This window comes from Entelurus aequoreus, linkage group LG13 (genome assembly GCF_033978785.1).
Source record: "Entelurus aequoreus isolate RoL-2023_Sb linkage group LG13, RoL_Eaeq_v1.1, whole genome shotgun sequence".
NCBI lineage: Eukaryota > Metazoa > Chordata > Actinopteri > Syngnathiformes > Syngnathidae > Entelurus > Entelurus aequoreus.
Genome location: NC_084743.1, coordinates 61,361,337 through 61,372,163, shown reverse-complemented (window position 1 = coordinate 61,372,163; position 10,827 = coordinate 61,361,337). Strand labels below are relative to the sequence as shown.

General features: G+C 41.7%; 1 protein-coding gene and 1 long non-coding RNA gene across 4 annotated transcripts in view; one reads left to right on the top strand and one right to left on the bottom strand.

The window, feature by feature from the left end:
• Positions 1-10,827, bottom strand: part of LOC133663566 (uncharacterized) — a 136,075-nt gene that overhangs the window by 28,251 nt on the left and 96,997 nt on the right. Inside the window, exon 5 of one of the 2 annotated variants that reach the window (XR_009828370.1) lies at positions 466-550. This is a non-coding gene — a long non-coding RNA (uncharacterized LOC133663566). Of the gene's footprint in view, positions 1-465; positions 551-10,266; positions 10,383-10,827 lie in introns of those variants that run through there. The other variant, XR_009828372.1, reaches the window with a different exon arrangement.
• limk1a (LIM domain kinase 1a) overlaps positions 1-10,827 on the top strand; it is a 111,864-nt gene that overhangs the window by 10,886 nt on the left and 90,151 nt on the right. Inside the window, exon 1 of one of the 2 annotated variants that reach the window (XM_062068125.1) lies at positions 10,420-10,590. The exons of the other annotated variant lie outside the window; for it this stretch is intronic. Coding sequence (XP_061924109.1) covers positions 10,493-10,590 — 98 coding nt within the window. The 5' untranslated portion in view covers positions 10,420-10,492. Of the gene's footprint in view, positions 1-10,419; positions 10,591-10,827 lie in introns of those variants that run through there. 2 annotated transcript variants of the gene reach the window in all.

The following is a 10,827-nucleotide window of genomic DNA, read 5'->3' as shown; positions in this document are numbered from 1 at the left end:
TGCACGTGTGAGTGCACGTGTGACTTTGTGTGAAGCACTTCTATTCATGCTTTGTATTGCGTAAGTCATCAATCACGTACACAGAAAGTCAATATAGAAGACTCTATCAGAGAAATCATGTTGATGGAGGGCAGCAATGCGTTTAGAACGTCCGCCTCCCAGTCCGGGGATCAGGTTTCTAATCTCGTTTGCAACCTCTCTGTTTGAACAACCTGTGTGGGCTTTCTTTTCAGGCGCTCAGTCATGCTTGTTAGGCTAATTTGGAGACAAAATTGTCTATAAGGGTGAATATGAATGTTTGTTTGTAAAGTGCGGTTCCAAGCTTGACTGGGGGAAACAAATTTCCGCAATTTCCATTAAGTAGAGTCCTCGAAACATGAAATAACACCCATTTAGTCACTTTTACACTCGTTTCACCGGATATAGTAGCCTTGGGTGGGTTCTACTTTAAATCACAGTACTCACCACGAGCTCGGATGATCCCCCAAGCGTCACCCGGCCACTACAACACGGCCACTCCCGGGGAATACCTTGTCACTTCCTGGTAGGGCTGTAACGATAAACAGTATTAATAATAACCGCGGTAAAACTCCAGATGGTTAGTATTTCTGTTTTTCATGTTTGTTTTTTTGGATCTACAATATGTACTTAATCATATTTCTACTAGGGCTTGTAAAATTAACGAGTCAGCTCGTGATTAATCGCAAAAAAAATGTGCATTAATCATGAACACACTTAAATGAACCTTTTTTTTGTACCGTGCGTGGTCTTTTACCTTAATCGCTACAAGGTCAGTGATCAGATCAATGCATACGTCGGTACAGAAATGAGTGAGGAGACTACGACTGGTGTGCCCGCTGACAAATTTCACTCCGAAAATACATCCTGAAAGAACTTTAGATAAAACTGTCAGGTTCAAACGCTGATGACATCTATTAAACAGGACAAGAAGCAAGGAATTAAACAGAGACAGAATTAAATTTGGCTCAATGAGGAGAAACGCGTACTCCTGTACCCTTGCACAGTGTTCCACGCTCAATTACGAAAGATTGTACACCTCCTCTTTTATTTGGACTTTCCCTGATAACATGGCAACAGCTGTTTCTAAGGGACGGGGGTCGTAAACAGCCATCGTCTTTGATTACAAAACAGTTAAAAGAAAAGGTTGTAAACAGTTCAAAGAAAAGGTCGCCTGGAGGGGAGTCTGTTCCTGCTTCCTCTCCGCTATGTAGTTCTCGGGTCAAGACAAAATCTTTTCTGTGGGTTACAATACATCAAAGAAATAGAACACCTTCATGTCGCTTCCCATCCTACACAGTGGAGTTTTACAAGCCTTTTGTTTGGTAAGACAGCTTTTGTCCTCTTGCCGGGAACTCATGGCAAGTTTTGTGATAACTTAGATACAATTATTCTGACAAAAACAGTTACTAATAAATAAATGGCATGCATTTAAATAAAAGTTTTAAAAGGTTCCTGAATGACAATAAAATATATTTGTGCACAAATATTGGGGTCTTTTCTGAAGCAAATTTTAATCATGCAAGTAAGAATTACCTGTGATTAATCCAAATTCTAAAATGTCATTAATCTGATTTTTTTTTTTAAATCAATTGAAAATTGAAAGCCCTCATATATATATACAGTATATAAGTACTATACAGTATATATAAGGGTTGGGGGTTAAATCACCAAAAATGATTCCCGGGCACGGCCACCGCTGCTGCTCACTGCTCCCCTCACCTCCCAGGGGGTGATCAAGGGTGATGGGTCAAATGCAGAGAATAATTTTGTGACAATCATTGGTACTTTTAACTTTGTAACTGCAAAGATGAAGAATGTAATTATTTTTTTGTCAGTGAGGTCCTTGCATAGTTTGTCCAGCAGAGGGCAGACTGTGACAGTGTGACAGAAGCTGGGGAGTATTCATGGAAACACCAGTAGATTGGTGAGAAGGTGTACAAAGTCACCTGAACCACAGCTTTGGCATGTAATCTGAGATGATTGCATCTTGCTGACTCTTGTTGTGGTAGACTTGAGGTGAGGTGATCCGGTCCAGGAGCTGGATTTAAAGTAATATGGTAGAACCTCTGATGTGGGACATCCCTAAGGTTCAGTTACCTTGCCTACTGTTGACACTACTTAACCTATTTTAAACTCTCAATTGTAGTTTAACCTACTTTTAATGTTCCTGATACAACTTTTTCACTTCCTACACTTGTGCCTTGCGTTCTGGTTCATATCGATAGTGGTCCCATACAACATTCGCAGGAATCATGCATAATTTTATTCTTTTGCAGTGTGGAATCTCAGAAAAGGTTTGATCAAGTGATATAAATCAAACAGATATGAAATGGTAGGTTTGGAAAAACACCAATTTATCAATTATTAACCGCCTGGAATGGATTTATGCTGTCTTTTGAGTTGAAGTGGAGTGGTACTTAGCTAAGCTCATGATGCCATAAGTTGAATGATGCAGACACGTTTGTTACTGGACACTGTCCAATAGGCTTCTGCTTTCGGAGACTTTGTATGCGTCAGTAATATGCAACTATAATGATTTAATACTAGAGATGTCCGATAATATCGACCGATAAATGCTTTAAAATGTAATATCGGAAATATCGGTATCGGTTTCAAAAAGTAAAATTAATGACTTTTTAAAACGCCGCTGTACGGCGCGGTACATATCCGGTAAAACACGGACGTGGGGCATACTTGCCAAGCCTGCCGATTTTCCCGAGAGACTCCCGAATTTCAGTGCCCCTCCCGAAAATCTCCCGGGGCAACCATTCTCCCGAATTTCTCCCGATTTCCACCCGGAGAAAACAATATTGGGGGCGTGCCTTAAAGGCACTGCCTTTAGCGTCCTCTACAACATGTCGTCACGTCCGCTTTTCCTCCATACAAACAGCGTCACAGCCCAGTCACACAATATATGTGGCTTCCACACACACAGAAGTGAATGCAACGCATACTTGGTCAACAGCCATACAGGTAACACCGAGGGTGGCCGTATAAGCAACTTTAACACTGTTACAAATATGCGCCACACTGTGAACCCACACCAAACAAAAATGACCAACACATTCCGGGAGAACATCCGCACCGTAACACAACATAAACACAACAGAACAAATACCCAGAACCCCTTGCAGCACTAACTCTTCCGGGACGCTACAATATACACCCCCCGCTACCACCAAACCCCGCCCACCTCAACCCCTCATTGTTTAAAGGCCTACTGAAATGAATTTTTTTTATTTAAACGGGGATAGCAGATCTATTCTATGTGTCATACTTGATCATTTCACGATATTGCCATATTTTTGCTGAAAGGATTTAGTATAGAACAACGACGATAAAGATTGCAACTTTTGGTATCTGATAAAAAAAAGGCTTGCACCTACCGGAAGTAGCGTGACGTAGTCAGTTGAACATATACGCAAAGTTCCCTATTGTTTACAATGATGGCCGCATGAAGTGAGAGAGATTCGGACCGAGAAAGCGACAATTTCCCCATTAATTTGAGCGAGGATGAAAGATTTGTGGATGAGTAAAGTGCAAGTGAAGGACTAGTGGGGAGTTGAAGCTATTCAGATAGGGAAGATGCTGTGAGAGCCGGGGGTGACCTGATATTCAGCTGGGAATGACTACAACAGTAAATAAACACAAGACATATATATACTCTATTAGCCACAACACAACCAGGCTTATATTTAATATGCCACAAATTAATCCTGCATAAAAACACCTGCGTGTTTGTTATGCTAGCTCCTAGCTCCTCTGCTAGCTCCTAGCTCCATAGAACACGCCAATACAATTCAAACACCTGATCAACACACACAATCACTCAGCCCAAAAGACCGTTCACCTAACCCAAGGTTCATAAAGCTTATATATTTTTAAAAAGTTACGTACGTGACGCGCACATACGGTCAAGTTATCGAATGTTTAGCAGCCAAGGCTGCATACTCACGGTACCTGATATTCAGCTGGGAATGACTACAACAGTAAATAAACACAAGACATATATATACTCTATTAGCCACAACACAACCAGGCTTATATTTAATATGCCACAAATTAATCCTGCATAATAACACCTGCGTGTTTGTTATGCTAGCTCCTAGCTCCTCTGCTAGCTCCTAGCTCCATAGAACACGCCAATACAATTCAAACACCTGATCAACACACACAATCACTCAGCCCAAAAGACCGTTCACCTAACCCAAGGTTCATAAAGCTTATATATTTTTAAAAAGTTACGTACGTGACGCGCACTTACGGTACGGTACGTGTTATGCTAGCTCCTAGCTCCTCTGCTAGCTCCTAGCTCCATAGAACACGCCAATACAATTCAAACACATGATCAACACACACAATCACTCAGCCCAAAAGACCGTTCACCTAACCCAAGGTTCATAAAGCTTATATATTTTAAAAAAGTTACGTACATACGCAAAAAAAAGCCAAAGCTGCATACTCACAGTAGCACGTCTGCGTCTTTGTCATCCAAATCAAAGTAATCCTGGTAAGAGTCTGTGTTGTCCCAGTTCTCTACAGGCGTCTGTGTATCCAAATCAAAAGTCCTCCTGGTTAGAGTCTCTGTTATCCGAGTTCTTCCATCTTGACTGCATCTTTCGGGAATGTAAACAAAGAAGCGCCGGCTGTGTACTGTTGTGGCTGACTACGTTCGAAAAATACGTCCATTTCGCACCGACAACTTTCTTCTTTGCTTGCTTGGCTTCCTTCTCCATAATGCAATGAACATGATTGAAACAGATTCACGAACACAGATGTCCAGAATACTGTGGAATTATGAAATGAAAACAGAGCTTTTTCATATCGGCTTCAATGTGGAAGGCATACCCGTGTTCGCCGGGCTACGTCACACGCATACGTCATCCTCAGAGGCGTTTCGAACCGGAAGTTTAGCGGCAAATTTAAAATGTCACTTTATAAGTTAACCCGGCCGTATTGGCATGTGTTATAATGTTAAGATTTCATCATTGATATATAAACTATCAGACTGCGTGGTCGGTAGTAGTGGGTTTCAGTAGGCCTTTAATGCATCCAGCGGGGCATCACAACAAAATTAGGCATAATAATGTGTTAATTCCACGACTGTATATATCGGTATCGGTTATCGGAATCGGTAATTAAGAGTTGGACAATATCGGATATCTGCAAAAAAGCCATTATCGGACATTTAATACTTGTTTATATGGACATATTTTTTACACTGCAATATTCTTCCATGAAGGACACTTATTACGTATGTCTGGCTTGTGTGCTTAGCTGTTGTGTAGCTGCCAGCTACGACTAGCCTGTAGCCTAGCACGTTCACCTTTTGTAAATGACTTGACTAAAATTACGTGTTTTATTGGAGGACATTTAGATGTTAACTGGCTGTCCGGCTTTGCACAATATCGGGCATTTTACACGCAGACCGACCTTCAAGACTACAAATATTCGTTATTGTCAATGTTTCCATACATGCAAGACAAACTGTCATGATCCCACCTGACCTGCTGCTCTTGTTTTGGTAGCATTTCCTGTTCGGTCTCTGCGTTTGACTTTTTGTTCCGTTTCCCGCCAGCATACCTGTTCCACATTCTTAACTACCTCTATTCAGTTTCACCATGTTCCCTTTATCAGTGCTGCTTCATTGTTTTCTGTACGCCAAAGTGGTCTGTGGCTTTCTGAGTTCCTGCTCGACCTGTGTTTATTTATTTTTGTGCCTCTCACTCCGATAAAGGGAACTGCTTGCACTTTGCCTACCTTCTCTGCACCCTGCAATCATCACACATAGTCGGATAGCCGTATAACTTGCCTGTATGTTTGTTGTTAGTTTGTTCATTCAGGTTGTAGTTTGCTGTGATGCAGTTTTTTTTAAATAAAAATGCTATCTACTGTGCGCTGCGTTTTCTGCTCACCAAGCACTTTGACATGAATCCCAGCTGACTGGGCTTAGTTTGCACTTTTCATTGTGTTGCTACTGCTGCTTTAGAGGAAAGAAATATCCTCCGATGACACACTTTGGACTCGTCATCGCCATGATAACGCCGCTCCCTATATTGTGACCAAGCGTGTTGAAGAGAAAACGTCAACACGGTCAAAGGTGGAAGATAATGATGATGATGATGTCCATCACCGCCTGCCCGCCGTTGCCGTGGGCGACCGTGAGCTTTGCCGAAGCAGCAGAGACCCAGAAAGGGCAGCGGTGACTCGGCTGTTTTTTCTCGCTGCACACCAAGTCTGCCCGGCAACACAAACTGCAGCACCTCGGCAACAACCCCGCGATGAAGATGTGACAATTGTAGCTGTGGATCATTCGTTCGCAGATTGTGCGGTCACAGAAATGAGTTATGTGTGAATTGTTACCTAGATACCGTTGCTATAGTGATGCTTGGATGTGCACATTAGATTCTTAATGTGTGAAGTCAAACTCTTACTGCATACACGTACGGAAAGTGTCTTTTCTACAGTTTTCTTCACATTTTTGAAACATTTTATTTAACTCAATTTGGATCAATTTTGTACTTTGACCTTATCACCTTCTGTAAGTGTGATTGGTGACCTTGCTCGTACTCTCGTACTGCTTTGTTGTTTTTTTACTAGTTTAGAGATGTCCGATAACGGCTTTTTTGCCGATGTCCGATATTCCGATATTGTCCAACTCTTAATTACCGATTCCGATATCAACCGATACCGATATATACAGTCGTGGAATTAACACATTATTATGCCTAATTTTGTTGTGATGCCCCGCTGGATGCATTAAACAATGTAACAAGGTTTTCCAAAATAAATCAACTCAAGTTATGGAAAAAAAATGCCAACATGGCACTGCCATATTTATTATTGAAGTCACAAAGTGCATTATTTTTTTTAACATGCCTCAAAACAGCAGCTTGGAATTTGGGACATGCTCTCTCTGAGACAGCATGAGGAGGTTGAGGTGGGCGGGGTTGAGGAGGGGGGGGGGTGTATTGTAGCCTCCCTGAAGAGTTTTTTGCAGATATTGTCCAACTCTTAATTACCGATTCCGATATCAACCGGTACCGATATATACAGTCGTGGAATTAACACATTATTACGCCTAATTTTGTTGTGATGCCCCGCTGGATGCATTAAACCAGTGGTCCCCAAACACCGGTACCGGTCCGTGGACCGATTGGTACCGGGCCGCGGCCGAACAAGAAGTTAAAAAAAAAAAAAAAAAATTTTTTTTTTTTTTTTTAAATTAAATCAACATAAAAAACAATATATACTATATATATCAATATAAATCAATACAGTCTGCAGGGATACAGTCTGTAAGCACATATGATTGTATTTCTTTATGACACAAAAAAAAAAAAAAAAAATTTTTTTTTTTTTACTACAAATTTTCAAGTACAAAAAGGTTGGGGACCACTGCATTAAACAATGAGGGGTTGAGGTGGGCGGTGTTGGGGGGCGGGGTTTGGTGGTAGCGGGGGTGTATATTGTAGCGTCCCGGAAGAGTTAGTGCTGCAAGGGGTTCTGGGTATTTGTTCTGTTGTGTTTATGTTGTGTTACGGTGCGGATGTTCTCCCGAAATGTGTTTGTCATTCTTGTTTGGTGTGGGTTCACAGTGTGGCGCATATTTGTAACAGTGTTAAAGTTGTTTATACGGTCACCCTCAGTGTGACCTGTATGGCTGTTGACCAAGTATGCCTTGCATTCACTTGTGTGTGTGAAAAGCCGTAGATATTATGTGACTGGGCCGACACACAAAGGCAGTGCCTTTAAGGTTTATTGGCGCTCTGTACTTCTCCCTACGTCCGTGTGCACAGTGGCGTTTTAAAAAGTCATACATTTTACTTTTTGAAACCGATACCGATAATTTCCGATATCACATTTTAAAGCATTTATCGGCCGATAATATCGGCAGTCCGATATTATCGGACATCCCTATGCTAGTCCCATTCCTTCTGTATTTCCGGAGTACTGCAATCATTTCCCTGACTTTGGGGGTTATTTTCCAGTGGGTTTGGACGATCACAGCAAAAATTATAATCACAATTATTGTATTTTCCGGACCATAGGGCGCACCGAATTATAACGCGCACTGCAGATGAATGGTCTATTTTCAATCTTTTTTCATACATAAGGTGCACCGGATTATAGGGCGCATTAAAGGAGTCATATTATTAAAAAAAAAATTCTAAATGTGGTCTACATCAGTAATTTTCAACCTTTTTTGAGCCAGGGCACATTTTTTTTCATTAAAAAAATACGGAGGCACACCACCAGCAGAAAAGGTTAAAAAATGAAACTCCACCAGGTTGAGTTTGTTGTTGTTTCCTGTGTGTAGTGCTTTAGTTCCTGTCTTGCGCTGTTATTTTGGTGACCCTTTCTGTTTTGTTGTTGTTCTCCTGTAGCAGCTTCACGCCTTCCTTTTGAGTGCTATTGCCCGCACCTGCTTTGTTGTCGCAATCAAGACTATTTAAGTTGTGCGTACGCTATCCTTTGTGGGGACATTGTTGATTGTCATGTCATGTACGGATGTACTTTGTGGACGCCGTCTTTGCTCCACGCGCTGTAAGTTTTTGCTGTCGTCCAGCATTCTTTTTTTGTTTACTTTGTAGCCAGTTCCGTTTTACTTCTGTTTTGCATAGCCATCCCCATGCTTCAGTGCCTTTTCCTAGCGGGACTTGCCTTTTGTTCATTTTTGGTTTAAGCGTTACATACCTTTTTTTACCCGCATGCTGTCTCCCGCTGTGCTCTGCATGTTGGGATCACGACAAATCCTCCTCGACGCGTTCCGACTTCTACAAAGCAATGAACTACCTGCTGCCACCTACTGATATGGAGTTACCTTAGTTGATACATGGTTACCCTGCCAAGCTCCACACAGCACAGACACTAGACAACGGCTCATTATTATAATTATTGATGTGCAAAAAATATTTTTTGGACCAATTAGGTGAAGTTGCATAATTTGGTTGAAAAACACTGGAGTAATCTATGGGTGCGTGTTTTGTCCATAAGCCTTGAGGCCGCACCGCTCGGCGTCCTTGAACAGAGTCGACGTCCCAGGTGTCCTTGAAGAAGGAGGGGAGGGATTTTTCAGAGCGGTTTTAGCTGAACTGGTCTTACCAGGGTGTTTACAGCCTGACCCAGCCAAGCACATTGCGGTGGGAGCCAAATTGTAGATAAGAATTGTTTTTGGTTAGGCGAGCAAACACGTTCCTATGGTTTGTCAGCTCTAATGGTTCATCCTCGCGCTCAAATTGGTCGTAATTTCGCTTTGCAGAGTGGAAAGCTTCTCCGAGATGTTATCCAATTTGATATTCAATTGCTCACAGCTCTGTCTAAACCAGGGGTCGGCAACCCAAAATGTTGAAAGAGCCATATTGGACCAAAAATACAAAAACAAATCTGTCTGGAGCCGCAAAAAGTTAAAAGCCATATTACATACAGATAGTGTGTCATGACATATAAATTGAATTAAGATGACTTAAAGGAAACTAAATGAGCTCAAATATAGCTACAAATGAGGCATAATGATGCAATATGTACATATCGCTAGCCTAAATAGCATGTTAGCATCGATTAGCTTGCAGTCATGCAGTGACCAAATATGTCTGATTAGCACTCCACACAAGTCAATAACATCAACAAAACTCACCTTTGTGCATTCACGCACAACGTTGAAAGTTTGGTGGACAAAATGAGACAGAAAAAAAGTGGCGTAAAACACGTCCTAGAGTCGGAGAAAGTTATACATGTAAACAAAACTACGGTGAGTTCAAGGACCGCCAAAATTAGTAGGACAAAACGGTGCTCGCCAAATACTTGAATCAGTGAAGCATGTTTAATATAAACAGTGTGATTTATAACAATTAGGGAGGTTTGTGTCATGTTTGTCCTCCTACAGAAACCATATTAAAACAAAAAATATACTTTTTTCCCCTCATCTTTTTCAATTTTTCATACATTTATGAAAAAGCTCCAGAGAGCCACTAGGGCTCTCTAGAGCCGCGGGTTGCCGACCCCTGGTCTAAACCATCCATCACGACGGGTGGACAAATCCACTGGTACAGTTGATCAACTCCGCCATTATTTGACTTTTTCTTACATCCGGGTGTGCTCAAACTACAGTCAAATTCTCATTTGAAAAATAATAGATATAAATATGTTATTGGTGTCAATCTTGCAAACAGGAAGTTATCCGTATCGTGCATCCCTAGTTTATTTTTTATTTGCTTGTTTAGAGGATATTTACTCAATTGAGGTCTGAGACGGTCCAAAACGTGTGTTCTGTTGGTGGAGGCCGTGATGTCACAGAGTCAAGTGGGCTCCCAGCGGACCAGGCCGGCGACAGGAAGTAGTTGGGGACAAAAAGGCAGCTGCTGTGTGGGAGGAAACAAAAGGCGGGAGAGATAGGGCAGAGAGCAGGAGCGTCGTTAATGACAACGAGGTTGTGAGACTCATCGCACTTTGCGAGTTCAGCACCAGCACGATGGACGCGAGTGTGGCTTTTCAAAATAACGGCCTTGGTTCTGCGGGGGCAATGGCAGCAAAGACTGAGCACAGCGTGAAGCGACTTCAGCGCACCAAGTAAGTGCGGCGGCAGAAATCTTTTTGCACTTTTGTCAAAGTGTTTCAAAGATTGTATAACTTGTTCATATATCGGAAATATGAACAATTTGGTCATTTTAATATTGTAATTTTAACAGTTCTCTGCACCAGTATGTTTGAATGTGGAACGCCAGTTTTTAAAATAAATAGGCTAGGATAGGTCTTTATTGTCCTTGCAACAAGTACAACGACACTATGTTTTCAGCACAAACCCGT